The following is a 16921-nucleotide window of genomic DNA, read 5'->3' on the forward strand; positions in this document are numbered from 1 at the left end:
GTGAAATGTTGCTGATGAAACACTTCTGTCATCATCACTAAACTGGCTGGTCAAGTTGAATGTTTCCTAAGCTAAAATGAAATATATGGGAGTTGTTTACAAGAAAGCAGAGTACCAAGACTGGACTTTTCAATAATCACATGTGCGCGAGAYCTGCCCATATTATGAGATGCTGGACAGGATTCTGTCTCAGGATYGTGAAGGACATTTTGAAGGACTCAGAAGACAATATAGAGGATTTAAGATTAACTGTAAATCCGAGAGTGAAAGTATGTCTGCAGATTAGGTGTCTTCATTATGCAAGACAACTCGGCAAGTAAGGGAGGACCAAGAACTCCTTACGATGGACCTGGAAACACAGTGCTCCTGCCTCATGATTGGACTTGCATCTTTTAAATCCTATATTCAGTCAGCTAGTAGCACTAGCTGAGTGCTATGGAGGATGTTGGTAAGCATCWTTTGGCATTTATGTATGTAGTTGATATTAACAGTATGATAAAGACTGGCTATTTATTTTTATTATTTTTCCCCCCCCAGGTTCATACTGGATTCTGCTTGGTAGTCTGTTTGAATCCTGCACCTCTCTGAATATGCTCAAAATCTCAATTATAAGAGAGAGCATTTCAAAATTGCAATGCCTTGAATGACTTCTGGTTTACAGCATCTTCACATGACACCTCCTGATCTTCCTTTTAGTTCCTATGTTCTCAAAATGACAAACAGAAAGGTGCTATACAACAACAAGCACTCTGAAATGTCTTGCGGTCTTTATACAGTGGAAGCCCTTCTTCCTTCATTGTGCCCTGCCTTTTTCCTTGCCAAAGTCAAACAGAATAATTCATAATAAACRTTTTTATTGAGAGAAGTGGGAAGCATTAATTTTTTAATTCCTAACTGTAAAATAAAATTGCATTCAGAACAAAATAAAAGTATAGGAGGAATAGAAATAATTTTGTTAATGCAGTTGGGGAGTACTGTGAATGTGTAGTTATTCATAACTTCCTGCAGGATTGCTGACTCTTCAGCATGCAGCAATACATCTTTGTGAGGATGGGCAAACTACTACTGACAATACATCCGACAGGTGGTCTTCCCACATGAGGTTAGCTATTTGCCACTACTGACCAAAGACGGGCTTTTGTATTCATATATTGATACGGAAGCTCCAATTTGATTTTTGTAGAAGCTCCATATTTTTCTCTTTGAATTTTGAAGCCATTTCTGTCTATCCCATGTGTGCAGTGTGTTCTTCTCACATAGACATATGTGAGATAATCATAAACGCAGAAATGATTCAGTGTTGACTGAAGCAGGTCTATATTGTGAGCTTGTCACCCTCTCCGTTTAGTCGCAGGCTTGATTGCTGCTGTTTCTGCAAAAACTTCAATGAAAGCCGGCTTGTTTTGAATTTGGCTTGTTTAACTGTGATTATGTGACATAAGTGTGTCAGAGACRTCAGCCCAGGTTATTGCATAATTAGCAATGGTTGTTGTTGTGGTACAGTGCGTTTTCCTAGCGAATGGTTTGAAAATGATACCAAGAACAAAAGAAATGGATCCTGAAACAAGCATAAACTTTATAGCTTGAAYTCAGTCCCAGATTTCACTTATATTCTGCTGGTTTTCATATGTATTATGCAGTATGGTACGTGAAAAATTCTACAGAGGATGATGAGATAGTATGGAAAGTACTGAGAACTTTTTCCAGAAAACATCATGGTTGGAAKGAAGAATTTATAATGGACAAGAACTTGCTATTTGTGAATACAATTACTTCTTAATTTGCCAGGAAGCATTACTTTACTTCATAACACTTCCCTGGAAGATATCCCCACTTTTCAGATAAACAAGTTGGACTCTGGCGATGCTGTCGAAGATACTCAGAACCAGAAGTTCCTGGAAGACCTCTATTCTGTTGTCTAATTCCCACAGTAATTTTCCATGTAAACTTTATACACTTACGCAATAAAATTTTCCAAATTTACAAGACACACTGGTATCTTGACCCTCTTTATGATCCATTTGTTTGTCAGTTAAAGGAGAAGATAAATATCTTGTTCACATTCTTCAAGCTTTTAGCAATATAAACATTGAAAAGCATAAGAAAAAAAATAATATAACTACAGTACATAGACAAATAAGACATAGTTCCCACTGATTTTTTTTTTTTTTTTTTTTTTTTGAATTATAAATAGCAGCTTACGTGACCTAGGGAATACCTGGTTTGCATTATTTGTTTATTTGTTTTATCATGAGAAACCTTTAACAAATTTCATCTGAATTCAAATATCAGAAAATTGGCTACATAAGATGCATCTAAGTGTATGATAACATACAATCTGAGAGACAGGTTATTTCTCTGTATAAATTTGCTTTCTGAATTATTATATTTTATTTTTTAGTTTCTCAGTAAAAACATAACTACAGTCATTTCCTTTTTTTTCTGATGCCAGGTCACAGACTTCGGCTTTGCAAAAAGAGTAAAAGGAAGAACTTGGACGTTATGTGGAACTCCAGAATACCTGGCACCTGAAATAATTCTCAGCAAGGTACTCTTTCAGTTTTGTGAGTGATAATTGCCTTGTTCAGGCCATGCATTCTTATACAGCTGACAATTATCAGCAAACTATTAAACTCTGAGGGATAAACAATTGCTGATACTTCTGAAAATCAAMTCTTAACTAATCAACTCTTACTGAAGTATACCAAATAGAATTGATGCAAGTATTTTCTAGTATACTAAAAATAACCCCACAGCAGGGGGTTTTATACAACAATACAGAACTCTGTATGCTTGCCAATAACTTGTGAAGGAAAACAGGCTTTAAAGAAACTGCAGTTAGATTATTTAATTAGCATCCTTATCATAACAACAGGTCAGAATGGTCATATTCTGAAGTGGTAACAGATAGAACAGAGCTCCAGAGATAACAAGAACTGCATATTGGATGAATCAGAAATAATTAGGTAATTAATTGCAAGAGTTTTAAAGCACTGTGCATGAAATTGAATATGAAAAAGTATGGTTTTGAGCATAAAGTACATGCAGTCTAAGCTTACATCTGTTTGTATATAATACTTSCACTAAGATGTTTGAACAAAAAAATCTTATTGTAATATAGCTCTTGAGTTGCAACTCTTCATGATTTGCAAAGGAAAAACATCTTTACAGATTATGGAATTACTTCTGATATTATGTTAATTTGTGCATTTAATATATGGTTGAATTAAATGCCCTTTGCAATTCCTTAGAAGTAAATAGAAAGTACTTTTACTTGAGGAGAAAATGTTGATTATTTGCAGCTTTTGGAGTTGAATTACCTTTGACCTTATTCAACTAAAGCAGAAGAAAAAACTGTAGTGTTTCTACTACCATTTTTCTGAAGTACATTCTTCAGAAAAGGCTGGAGGGGAGTTGTTTTTTTGTTGTTGTTTTTACGCTGAGTTTGATAAAAGATCTTAGGGAAGGAAGCWGTGCTTTCACATGTGTAATTGCTGGGGTTGGATTTTTTTTTTTGTTGTTGTTGTTTCTGTTGTTTTTTTTCCCTTTTTACTGTTAAATAGGATTTACTCAATGACTTTATGCTCAGACTTTTTAAGATCAGATCATAAATGGATCAACAACAGCTAATTAACTAGATTTTTAAGCTCACATAGATGACTAATTTACCAAAAATGAAAACTTCAGTGTACTGATACATGAATAATCAATTAAAAAGATGATAGTATGCGGTATAGGAAGTATTCTTATGTTTAATGATGTTTCTTTAAGCTTTGGAAAAAGTTTTAATAGTTCTGTAACAAGACTATTTGAAGAAAGAATTGTGCTCATCTCTGTGACATAGGGTGCCTTGTCACACCTGTGTGAAGACATTGCTGAAATTCAGCACAGCAATATGCACAAAATCTTTTAGGATTACTAGTGAGTTAAGTTTTAAGTATATAAGCTGCTGGCWTTTGAGAGCTTCAATTTGTTTTGAGCTAGACGGTAAGTTCTRTATTAAACAGGCAAGAATATATTTATATTTCTTCTATTTTACAAATATATTGGAAATCTTAAACTAAGTTAAAAATGATGATACTAATAGWAGTATTTCTCATTTTTATCCCAGGGTTACAACAAGGCAGTGGATTGGTGGGCATTAGGAGTGTTAATTTATGAAATGGCAGCTGGATATCCCCCGTTCTTTGCAGATCAGCCTATTCAGATTTATGAGAAGATTGTGTCTGGCAAGGTGAGTGAAGTCTCCATATGTTTCTGAAAATGCAATTATTTTATTTCTCATTGTCTTTGCAGAACCTGGTTTATTTTGTTTTGTTTATATTTGTGCGTGGAGTTGATGCATAATTCACTGGTTGCTAGGTACTGAGCAATTTGGACAAAGTTTGGGAAAAATTACTAACATATTATTTGAGTATAGACATTGTTACTGTAATAATAAACTTGATGTTCTAAAAATCTGGACGCTTACTGCTTTTACTGTTCCAACAACTATTTATGTACATATTTAATTTACCTGGCTATTTTCTTTATTGAAACATTTTTGCAACTTTTGAGAAGCTCTGAAAAATTTCTGTGATGCATAGCAGATTTCTGTAACTCTGCAAAAACAAAGTACTGTAGTTCAAGACATGTCTAATGTTCTATCCAACWTTTGCTGTTATATAAAATTGTTTAAAATGTTTTTTTTTGCAGTTTTTCCCTTTTATTCTTCAGACAATCTCTTAATGTGCTAAAGCATGGTAGTGTGGTGATTCTGTTGTGTCTCCTGCTAACYGCTGTCTCTTGTGTCTTTTTGCTCACTTGATTTGTTGCAGTTCTCTTCCTTGCTCCTGCATAGGCCTGCGCCTCACCACAGTGCTTTTGTAGCCCTGATGGAGGGAAGTGCTGTAGTGGGCACTGTGGTAGAATGCAATGCGATTCCTTTATAAGACCTTATTTAAGTGAAGAAGGCCTTCGTGTGGATGCTCGTAAATCCCCTTTCATAGAGGAGGCATGGTTGCTTCAGTTCCTTGAACGAGTGAAGCTTTTTTCTATAAGCTTAAACCAGTAGTGATGTGGCAAAACAGAACTATGACGGGGGAAAAAAAAAAAAAAGGAGGAGGGGAGGGGAATGTATGCATTTCTCTGATATGTGTTTTCTTAAGTGAGAGTTATTTTGAGATGTAAAAAGGAGGAAGCTAAAAATGGGTTWATTYMWKRRGRAMYTTTTTTTTTTTTTTTTTGAAATTACACAGGATASCAGAAATGAACTTGTTATGCAAGCCTGATAAAATTAGAAGAAAAATTAGGCTTTAGCTACATAAGGAGTTACTATTCAGTTAGCTTGGAATGTGAGTTTACAACACACAAAGTGCTTTATGGGAATTCCTCTTGTCAAACACTCTTCTCAAAAGAGGTAGAATAGTTTCTCTTAGGAAGCTCATGGACACTTTATTCATATAGCTTCTGTGCTGTAAATACCTAATCAACTGTGCAGTATCTTCCTACATCAACAGCTTTGTGGGAGAAATGTGAAGAAAAGCAAGGAATGACATCAAGAAAAGGAAGGCTTGAACTGAAGCTCTAAGGTGTAGAGGGACACCTTCGAGGGAGAGGGTGGGAAGGCTACCTCTGGAGTCGGTCAGAAAAAGGCTGGGAAAAGCAGGAAATAAGACCAGTCTGTTGTCCCTTGGCAAATGACACCTTGTTCGTGTCTTGTTGGTGTCAGTGGCTAAGACTATGCTAAATGTTAAACTTTTTTATTTTAGAGTAGCTATGAATACAATATCTAATGAAGTTACATTGAGTAAGGGCTCTGTGATTTGGCAGAACCTAACTGTCTTGCAGTTCGGTGTGATTGTTTCATTGAAATTCATCTAATGACTCATTGCTGTAAACACTAAATCAAAATAATTGGATTAGAATTATAAAACCAATGATCAAATTTAAACTGGAAAATAGGTGTGCAAAAGCACATAAACTTTTTGTATAGTCCTTGACAGGTCAGGTAGTATTTTCTGTTTGTGGGAACTGTATAGCCAGCTAGTTATGTCCTTCAGTAAATTAGGAAAGTTATCATTAGTAGAGGGGAAGAAATAGCTGGAGTATTGATTTTAAAGAGGCCTGAAAGCATGTTTAGTTTTCTTTTCTCAGTCTACATAAAATTTTGCTAGGTCATTAAATACAAATTTATTTTCTTTGCCATCATTGTTTCTGCCCAAAAGCAACATATTTCATTCTAGTACATTCAGCTGTAACTGAAGTGTTCATGAAATGAGACTGTGCATCGTGTACAGTGCAGTGTTTGTATTCTTTTTTTAATGAATTGAGGAGCAGAGTACTAGGAGATGTCATATTTGCCTCCAGTTTGTTTCTGACTTGGGCTTTGTTGTTGCCGAGGCAAAATGATTCAATTAATGAAGTATCTGGTTGTACATTTAAGGAACATTAATGATCTTTTATATGGAATAAATAGGAAATTAATATGAAATTTGGAAGAAAGGTAGTTAATATATGTGATACTGTCTTGATTGTATGATCACATGAACAGCTGACCTATATTAACATTTTCCATTTGCTTATCTGTGCTGTAAATAAACTACTTACAACTATCTAGTCACAGCAATCTAAATGTTTCTTGCAGAATGCAATGAAATAATGCTGAAAGAAAAGCAGGAACAATGTAAAAATAATAATAATTTTTAAAAAGTTGTAAATGTATCTTTGGAGAGTTACATTTCAGTATTCAGTTAGTGTACATCAGTATACCTTATTAACAGTTTTTCTTCTGGTCTATCTGTAGCAAAAAAGTAAAAGCAGTGCAACAATTATAAGAGATTTAGATAATTTTACTTTACAGCCTACTTCCTTAGTCAGGGAGAAAGGAACAACTGATATTCTCAGGAAAATGCAAGAAGCAGCAAAATATGAGCAGTAACAGAACAGAAATAGATAAGAGGAGAAAAAAAGAAGTGGTAAATACAGTATTAAACTATGAATAGGTTTCACTCAGTGATCTTATCTGTTAAGCTAAGCCAGTTCCTAGCCAACTGTGTCCAGTTCATTCATCTCATAATGAAACTGGAAGACAAGTATATTTCGGAAGTGRTGGAGTTTCAAGCCATGCTCTTGTTATTGAGCATGGAATGACTGTCCCAGGGTTGGTTGTTAGGGGCTGCGGGGGAGCATGAGGGAGGTTAAGTTGCTTTAGATGTTTTTAGAAGGAACTTGTAAGACTATGATCCTTCATCTGTCTCCATGAATGTATGGAAATTCATTTGCTGAGATGCATTTTTAACTAAAGTAACAATTTGTTTTTTAAATGAACTCAAATTTTATCTTCTAAAAAATTATTTCTCATCTAAAGAAAAAAAAAGTTGACTTTTTTTGCAGTGGTATCTAATTTGATTTGTGTTCTTACTATTGATCATCTAATCTTTTTTCACCAAGTCCGAAGATGGAGGGTTGTAGAAACAGCATTAAACTCAGTTTCTGGAAAATCTTACATTCAGTTCACAGCTAGCAGTTTATTTCCTTTATAACCTAAGTCAGTCATTTAATCTACCTCGTGCACTTAGTTTCCTACTTAAAAAACATAATTACTGTTTCCTTACCACTCAGCTGTCTAGGTATAATATTCACTGAACACTGTTTCTCATGTATTACTACAACTATAAAGGCATATATAACCTTGACAGATAAATTTAAGCAGTGTCCTTGATTATCAGGTTTTTTTTATTTCATGTTATATTTTTATTTTAAATAATTTTATATTCTGCTTTTATTTCACAACTGACCAGCTGAACATAGCAAGTATCAAATACTGAGAACTATGCACATGACAAATAAAACTTTTTGGCTGCTTTCTTCCCCTTTCTGCATTCTCCATTTTCAAATGCTGTCGGCAGATCTTTTGCTAAGTAATTATATCACATGGATCATCTTCAACTATTTCTTAGACAGTTTAGAATGAATTCTGTTGGCAAATAAAATTTGTTTGCATGCTGTGTTCAAAGTGTTGTGTTATTTAGCTAAAGAGTCTTGACATTGGTGTATTCATTTATCAGAAACAGATTACAGTATAGCATAAAGTTCCAGATTGAATTTTCATGTATGATTGCAGAATGTAGACTTACTTCAGTGTGTGCATGTGTGTATACGCACTATACTGCGCTGTGTGTGTGTGTGTACATATATGTGTATAAATACACATATACATATGTATGCATACATATATACAAAATCTTAAAATTTGATCTTAGTTGAGAATGACTTGAGATTTGTTGGTGAGATACAATTTTGTCAAAATTAAATTTGTCCTTTACATCATTAAAGTACCTGAAGTGAGGGTGTCGGGGGACAGAGACAAACTCTTTTCAGTTGTCCCGTGTGACAGGACAAGAGGCAATGGGCAGAAGTTGAAGCACAGGAAGTTCTGCCTGAACATGAGGAGGAATTTCTTCACTGTGAGAGTGACGGAGCACTGGCACAGGTTGCCCAGAGAGGTKGTGGAGTCTCCTTCTCTGGAGATATTCAAGGCCTGCCTGGATGCAGTCCTGTCTAACATGCTCTAGGTGACCCTGCTGAGCAGGGGGGCTGGACTAGATGATCTCCAGAGGTCCCTTCCAACCTTACTGATTCTATGATTACATTATAGTAATACTTTTCCCACTATTCAATCAGATTTAGAAACTTTCACTTCAAGAAATGAAAGACAGATAAGGTGGTAGCATTGATTAAAGGATGTGTGGAACAGAAATGCCTATGCGTTATAATCATATCTCTTTTTCTGCATTCCTACCTGATGTGTACTTAGAAGAAGAACAGAAGATGGCCCCAATGTTTCCTGTGGCATGAACGTTCTACCTCACAGAAGAATCAGATTTATATATTGTTTTAATGTTGTGGATATGTGTTTTCAGGTACGGTTCCCATCACACTTCAGTTCAGACCTGAAGGATCTTCTAAGAAATTTACTCCAGGTAGATTTGACCAAACGATACGGAAATCTCAAGAATGGTGTAAATGATATAAAGAACCACAAGTGGTTTGCAACTACAGATTGGATTGCCATTTATCAGAGAAAGGTAAGACATCTTTGTATCAAAACTGTTACAGATTTCTGGAGAAGAAGTCAAACCTGTTTTTCTAATTATTTTGCTTATTTTTCCTTTCCTAAATCTGTCACCTTAATTAAACTAATAAACTTAATTTTAAACTAATAAGCACCTTAACTAAATACATGAAAGTACCTTAAATTGGAGACTCTGAAGAATATATATTGATTGACTTAATACCAACAACAAACTTATTCAACATTTGTGTACTTTCCTGTTCAGTTAACACATGTTCTGCTGTGGTCTGTTTCCCAACTATCTCAGAATGAGCCATCTTTTGCCTCCTTGCTTTCTGTTTAATCCCTGCTGTAATGGGATCATGAATATTCCTCCGCAGCAGAGAGGAATCTGTTTACCCTTCCAGCTAGAGTCAGACTGCTTCAGTGAGGAGACCTTCTAGCCAAAGCTGGAGCTTTTCCTTTTCTGCTGGAGAGGTGTGCACCTTCACTGTTGCTCTTGCTTTGTCTGGGACTGGGACAGCACTCAGATGTAGAGGTCCTCAACTACGCTTTGAGTGCGGCTCCATAAGCTGTGGAAACACCAAGAGCCCTGCTGAATGCTGGTTTTGGAGAATGATTTTCTAGACCTGCTTGRCCAGCCCGAATTGTAGTGGATTTTTTTTGTTTGTTTTGTTTTTWAAAAAAGRARTCTGTGCCTACTCTCTGCATTGAACTTTAGACGTGCGTAGGAATGAAAGCAACAGGGAGAATTGGGAGTATTCTCAGAGCGTGAGCAGCCACTAAGAAATTAGAGAGAAGCACATTAGCATCTGCCAGGACAAGTGAAGCAGAGATGAGAGGAGAGGCTAGGGGAAGAGATGAGGATGATTACAATTCTGTCTAGGTCTGTCTTCCAGCAGCTCTTGAGCTTCCTCTCCCTCTGAAGGTAGAGCCRTAGTTAAATAACTGTAGATTATGAGTTGCCAGAGATGGATACTAAGGAAATTATTTGTTCTCTTAAGTGCAACCTCTAAACATTGGTTTTGTTTTTAAATAGACAGCAATAAAAGACTAAAATAACTTTAGTGGTGCTATCCCAGAAAGTTCAGGTGGATAAATATTTTTTTTTTTTACCTAGGTATTGGTAAAGATGTTAGTCAAGTGATAATATTTTAAGGAACTGATTTACATTGTTGAAATGCTAGCAGTCTTGACTATAGAGGCATGAACTTGCTGCTGTAATGGAAGCATTTTAAAGGCCAAACCTAAACACTAACAATAGTTTATAAAAAGAAACTGGTTGTTTGGCTACACAAATTCACAGTACAGTTGTTGCAGTATTCACTAATGTATTAATTACTAGAAGACAGGGTACTATTAACACATCTTGTATTCTTTGTAATAAGTACAGWCATTTTAAGAAAAGATTCTCCATTGCAGAAGTGTAATTATCTGTTCTTTCTTAATGCCTGTTTACAAGACATTTTTCTGTGCAATGAGTTTTATTCCCTAGTATGCCTTTTTGTGGTAACCTGGCCCCATAATATCAAATCATATGTTTTAATTCTGCATTAAGTATTTTCTACAGCAATGCACTAGCAGTGCTAAGAATTATTTTTATAGAAAGAAGAAATATTTTAAAATGTAAACCAGTASTACAGTCAGAATAGCTATTACTAGTTTTAAAGGATTGTGAGAGCTAATGCCGAGTTATTTTTAAACTATTAATTAAAAGGAACAAATACTGTCTTACAAGGGATCTAAAACAACAGTGTCTATTATAATATAAGAGATTGTAGAAAGACAGCAATAAGCTTATGTTTTATTCCAGCTTTTACTATGACATTTTCTTATTTTCCTGAAAAAGTCTAGTTTGTAAAGTAAAAGCAGTTCCTTGGCAGGTAACATGAATAGTACTRTTATGCTACAGTCATAAGTGATAGTCAGTTACTTCATATTTCAGATAAGAAAAATTCAGATGATTATTTTCTTTGTGTGTTTGTGRTAGCTCTTTATTTAAATATGGCCTGATAATGTGGTTGTACTTCAGGCCAGGCAGATACTTCCCTTAGAAACCAGTATTATCTCCTATCATCGCYTTTTAGTGATTTCCTCAGTGAAGATAACAGGAAAAAGTTTGTGAAATGTCAAAAAAAATAACTGTCTGAGGTGCCTCATTTGAACTGGTTTTAAAATTTGGGCTCTGAATAAGCTATTTCCTGTGCTCTGAGTTTTGTTGATAGAGAATAATTGAAAATTAATTTCAGAAAACATAAAAATAGAATTTAGATAATGGTAAATAAAAATGTTTGGTTTTGTATGCTAGATTTGTACATAGTCTGTGTATACAGTAAATATAGTTCACCTAAATGCAAATTTTATTTCTGGATCAAAAGAATATACACCTAACAATTGTAACACAGTCTGTAAATACAGAAARTTAATGTTTCTTGTGCCTGTATAATGTTACCGCCCAGATTCAGCAGAGTTTGAGCCATGTTAGTGTGTGCTGTACCTGTTTTATTTTACTGATTTTATTTATTTATTTTTTTTCCCCCACAACCTCCACTCAGTAGTGTACCGGGAGCACCGTGCCATTGCGCGGTGGGACGGGGGCCCCGTGCGCCGGCCGGCCGGGGCCCCAGCAGCCCCGCTTCTGTCTGCCCCACGGGCGCCTGGCGCAGGCGCTCCTCGGGGAGTCCCACGGAAAGATTGCTGTGTGATTACTTCACATTTCCCAGTTTTTGCAGGGTTAAATTTGCATTGCCTCAAAGGATCTTGAATTTTGCATGCCCTAAAGGCAGGTGATGGGGCTCTGGGAGGGAGGAACACGGGATGCGCGTCCTGCCCTGGTCCGCAGCGCAGCATCTCCCCATCTCGTGCGCTCCAGGCTCTCGGTCCCTTCCGCGCCATCCGTGTGGCGTATCCCCTCCCATCGGCCCGAGCCTGCTCAGCCCCTCTTCCAGCAAGCCCCTTGGAGCTTTATGCGGTGCTGGTGGATTGGATGGGTTAAAATTTTATTTGATATTAGTTGAAAGTGAAATTTAGTAGTCACAACCTGTTTTCTAGGATGGCTTTCCGGTGTTCACGTGTTGATAGGGTGTTTTTTTGGAGGCTTTTTCCTGACTGTATAGCGACGCCATAAGCTGTCAACCTATAAATGTTTAGGTATGCTTCTATGCAGACCTGTAACTTCATGTCATCTTCAGTTGAACTTCCAAAATGAATAGAAGTGGGCATGCATTAATTGGGTCAGAAGGATTGAAACTTAAATCACAGCTAGATCTATGGATTTTATTTTATTTTTTTTTTTAAGGTCAGCAGATTCCATCACCTTTAAGAAGCAGCACTAAACAGAATCTTGGAAAATTCCTGGTTCTGATACCTAAATGGGCGTTTCCTACAACCATACAGTTCACAAAAATGCACTGAATCTCAAGGCTAATTGAGTAGATTTGTGGATTTTAAAGGATATGCAGTCAGCTCTTCCCAGCAGGGGTTTGAAGGGTTTCCCCACCATTAATTATAGCTGCCCTGGTTTTCCATGGCAGTCATTTAGCCACCCCCTTCAAGTCATCTCTCCCTCTTTGTGGACTGGTTTCGAGGAGTCTTTTCTCTCTCACTTAAACAGTTAAGTCCTAGGAGGAGCTTTGTAGGAGATGCAGAACAAATTATGTTTTTAATTTGTGTTAGATCAGTTAATATTTGCAAATAGAGGAGAATTGTTACATATGAGGAGGGGGGATGTGGGTTCCAAAGTGCCCTGAGATTTTGGTTAGTGTTGGTCATAACAAATCCACTTCTCTGCATACATGATGGCTCCTGTGCGATCGATTCTGTTACAGGCAGGCCTCAGYACACAGCTGATGAGCTGAGAGAGGAGGATCTTTTCATGGAGTCATTTGTTTTTTTTTCTTTTTTGGGTTTTTTTTTTCAGTCTGAAAGGATTTTTATCATCCAGTGAGAGAAAAGGATTAAATTACAGGTGCTGGGAACTAGGAACTGGGAGGGAGAGAACTCAGCTATGTTCCAAAGTGCAAGTAATTTTTTATTTCTTATTCATCAGTGAGATATTAGTCTTTTTTAACTTATATGCACACACTTAGGCCTGCATCTTCTAGGCTGGTTTTAATTATGTGCCAAAACTGTAAGCCAGTTTACTTTAATATCAAGAGTAAGCTTTTTTGGTGGGATTTGAGACATAGTAGGGATTTTGTTATGCTCATTTTCACACTAAATCTGAAGGTATTAGACTGATAACTTTTCATTGCTGCTTCTTCCAAATACAGGTAGAAGCTCCATTCATACCAAAGTGCAGAGGCCCTGGAGATACCAGCAACTTTGATGACTATGAAGAAGAAGATATTCGTGTGTCTCTAACAGAAAAATGTGCAAAAGAATTTGCTGATTTTTAGTAAGGAGTAAGAGGACAAGATGACATCAGGGCTCACATTGGGATCTTTGCACTCTGTTAACAGATGAGGTGGAGCTGAGACCGTCATATGTCAAAACAGTTACCTAGTTACTTCATTCCACAAAGCTGACTGAGGTCTTTATTGCCATCTTCCATGTGTGCGGTTTGCACCAACCCTTCTAACTAGGCACAATTAAGCAAGCACTGTTTGTGCAGTAACACAGAATGCTAGACCACTTTCCTACTTAACTTTGGTTTCTGTCGTTCCTTTGTTTCTGTGTATTGTTCATTTTCCCCCTTTAAAATGAAGTAGTTTTTTACCCAAGAATGCTCCATTTTATTTTGAATAATGTATTTTTTGTGCGAGTGAAATGGAAGGTGTTGCGGCTAGTGTGATTTAGACTGAAGTGAAAGATAATTGTTGCTTCTAGTCTGTGCCAGCCAATAATTCTTGTCTGTCTTGTGTCTGATGCTACAATTTATAATAATTTTTTTAGTAGCTCAGACTAAATCTAGCCAACATTTTTAGCATTTTTGAAGGTAGTATTTATCGCCATATAAATGTCTGCTAAATTAACTTTAAAACATTTCTTCCTGGAGACTGACCAAAATCAGTAGAATCAATTGGACGGCTTAAGTAGGGGACAGTAGCTAGACCCCGTGCCTTGGTTTTCTAAATCCCTGCAGTTTTTGTCACTGCCTCCTTCCTTTGTATTCCCCACCTAGGCAGTAGGTAAATTACCATAGCCAGACTGTACCATGGAGAGCTTACAGTCTCATGAGAGGGAATAATTCCACCTGGTCTGGACTTTGGACCATGTTTAACCAAGTCAACTTACCAGCATCTCAGTTGGCAGGTATTAAATGGCTTTTTTAAAAACGAGAACCTTAAACTCTTAAAGGAAGTTTTGGTCAGTATTGTAGAGAATTAATCATTTTGATTCACTTTTTTTTTTTTTTAATGCCAATGTTGGGGCTCCCAAAGTATTCCTTGCTTCAAGCCTTTTTAATAATAAATAAAAATAATAAATAAAAAGGCATCTGTTTCAAAAAAATAAAAATCAAAATGTGCTCTGCCATTAGCGATGAAAAAACAAACGGTTTAGCAAATGCAAACTCATGTTATGGATGCATTGCTGGATGAACACAGTTATTTTTTGTTAGCTGTTTAAGAATAAAAGAGGTTATTGCCAAGTTTTTATTCTGGTATACTATATTAGTAAACTGAAGATGGAGTACTGCTACAATCATTTTCTGTTTAATTACAGCACTTCATTCACAAGGAAAAGAGACAAAGTTTAAAAACTGCCACAGCTGGGTTTATTTTAGTTGCATTGTGTCTTTATTTCTAACCTACTTTTTTCAGTCGAACAGAATGTATTGGTCACGCAGGTATAAGTATTTGGGCTTAATTAACATTTTGTATACTCTCACCAACTGACTTAAAAGATACTGCTACCATGTGCTAGCTTTGGGCACTTTTACACATTTATTTCAACGTTAATAATCAGTGGCTCAGCACTTTTTTGGGGGTTGCTTTTAAACTTACTCATAGTAGTTTTATTTGTACACTTGATTCTGGCTATCTCAGTGACCTGTCTTAAAACAGCACATCTAAACAGTTTAAACTCGACTCGTATTTTATGATCAACTTACATGCATACAAGGATGAATTGTTTTTAATAAAACTGAGCTATATTGATACATAGCCACTGTATCTGTTTGAATGTCAGTGAAAATAAACCGCTGACATTACTTCCTTTTAGTCTGTATGACACTCCTTTAAGAAAAGCCTTTGTAGACATTTTACAAAACAATATGAAGTGTAACATCCAACATTCTGTATGTTTAGGTTGTTGAGCATTTTTGCACAACGTCATTAGGAGGCTGACACTGAATGCAGTCTTTGTCCACCCATATTTACATATGTGCGAGAAAAGTATAAGATACTTTGCTGTAGCAAATTTTATGTAACAAAGATATATCGTCACATTAATAAATTTAAAGAAATCCTTTGTATGAAAATGTTAAAATCTTTTGTATTTCATTTAGACCAAGGACATGCTGTTGTATGCTAGCTGTATGCGATAAATTCTACAGTAACTTTGTTGTCGTTTATGAACTTTAAAAGATTTTAATAAATGCTGGAGATCACAATTTGATTCTGTTATGATTTTAATTTTCAATCATTACATTTATAATATTCAGAGATTTTCTGTTTTGTAAAATACTGTAATCATTCATCTTGTGTGTACAATAAGACAAAAGTCTAGGAAATTGGTTCTGATGTGTGTGTCTGTTATCCAGATTAAATTTTACATGGGCATAAGTGGAAAAGTCATCTTAATTCCATGATATTATGCAATTTTTTAATTTTATGAAATCCTGTTAGAAAGTAAAATTCTTTTCCAATATGGCATAATAGACTTCAGTATGGAAATGAGATTGTATTTTGGAAAAGGAGAGGAAGTGTGCAGTTTCCAAGGCATTAGTGAGTACATTTGATAATGTGAGTATTATTCAACCCTCTCATTTAAACACAATCATAAAAATATAACTACAGAATATTATGTTACTTGTATTTAATTTCAAAAATCCTTTTCACAATATGGAAAATTGTATATCTATGACAGTAGAGGCTTGTTAATTTTACACATTTGAGGAATTCAGTGTTGAACTATATGGTATATTTTAATTGTACTCTAGTTGTATGTAACTTTCATTTCCAACATAAAGGATTGTATCTCATTAAGTAAATTGCTTTTTTATTATCTTGTCAGTTGCATTAAAACCCTTATTTTTAAATCCTTTAAAGTATTTTACTAATTTTTGCAAATAATTAGATGTTTTTAAGTGCTGCAATAGTGTGCAATATAGTAAACATTTATATACAGAAGTGCAAATTAAATTATGTACAACACTGCATGAAATATTGTGCTGCTTCTTTGTGAATCAGAATGTTGTATGATAATTTGTTGCATTCCACCATACACTGCAAATAGAGTATGAAAGCAAGATGAAAAGATGAAATCTGTACTGCACGTAATAGTTGGGACCCATTAAGCTTCACACTAACTAGGGTGTTTGAAGAACGTGGTATAGATTAAAGGCACTGTGAGAAGTCTGTAAGTTGGACTTAGACAATCAAGAGAAAATAAGATGATCATTATCTGCAATAACATTTGTCTTCATATTTTCACATTCAGACTTACTGCTTTTTATTAAAGATAATTGCCTGTTTTTAAATTGTCTGCAGATCCCTGCTGTACAAACCTTGTGCTGTGTCTCATTGTGCTGTGAAACAACTGATAGAAGTAAAGACTGTTAATAGTCTTGGCATTGTCTGTCTTGAGGCTTTTTCTGCAAGTGGTGTTCGGAGAGGCTTTGATATCTGCTGTCTGTAACGCAGCTCCTCCTTTTCCTGCCATGCGATCAGGGCTTCAGCCTCTTTGCTTACGCTGTTGTATGCC

General features: G+C 35.8%; 1 protein-coding gene across 1 annotated transcript in view; it reads left to right on the forward strand.

Annotated features, from left to right (window-relative positions):
• PRKACB (protein kinase cAMP-activated catalytic subunit beta) overlaps nucleotides 1–16697 on the forward strand; it is a 44372-nt gene extending 27675 nt beyond the window's left edge. Inside the window, exons 7-10 of the mRNA XM_085303489.1 lie at nucleotides 2453–2548; nucleotides 4112–4234; nucleotides 8904–9068; nucleotides 13327–16697. Of these exons, the coding sequence (XP_085159615.1) occupies nucleotides 2453–2548; nucleotides 4112–4234; nucleotides 8904–9068; nucleotides 13327–13452 (510 nt within the window). The 3' untranslated portion in view covers nucleotides 13453–16697. The remainder of the gene's footprint in view (nucleotides 1–2452; nucleotides 2549–4111; nucleotides 4235–8903; nucleotides 9069–13326) is intronic.
• Nucleotides 16698–16921: the final 224 nt, after the last annotated feature.

This window comes from Rhea americana, unplaced genomic scaffold, assembly GCF_003343005.1.
Source record: "Rhea americana isolate MKP2758 unplaced genomic scaffold, rheAme1 scaffold_2, whole genome shotgun sequence".
NCBI classification, from domain to species: Eukaryota; Metazoa; Chordata; class Aves; order Rheiformes; family Rheidae; genus Rhea; species Rhea americana.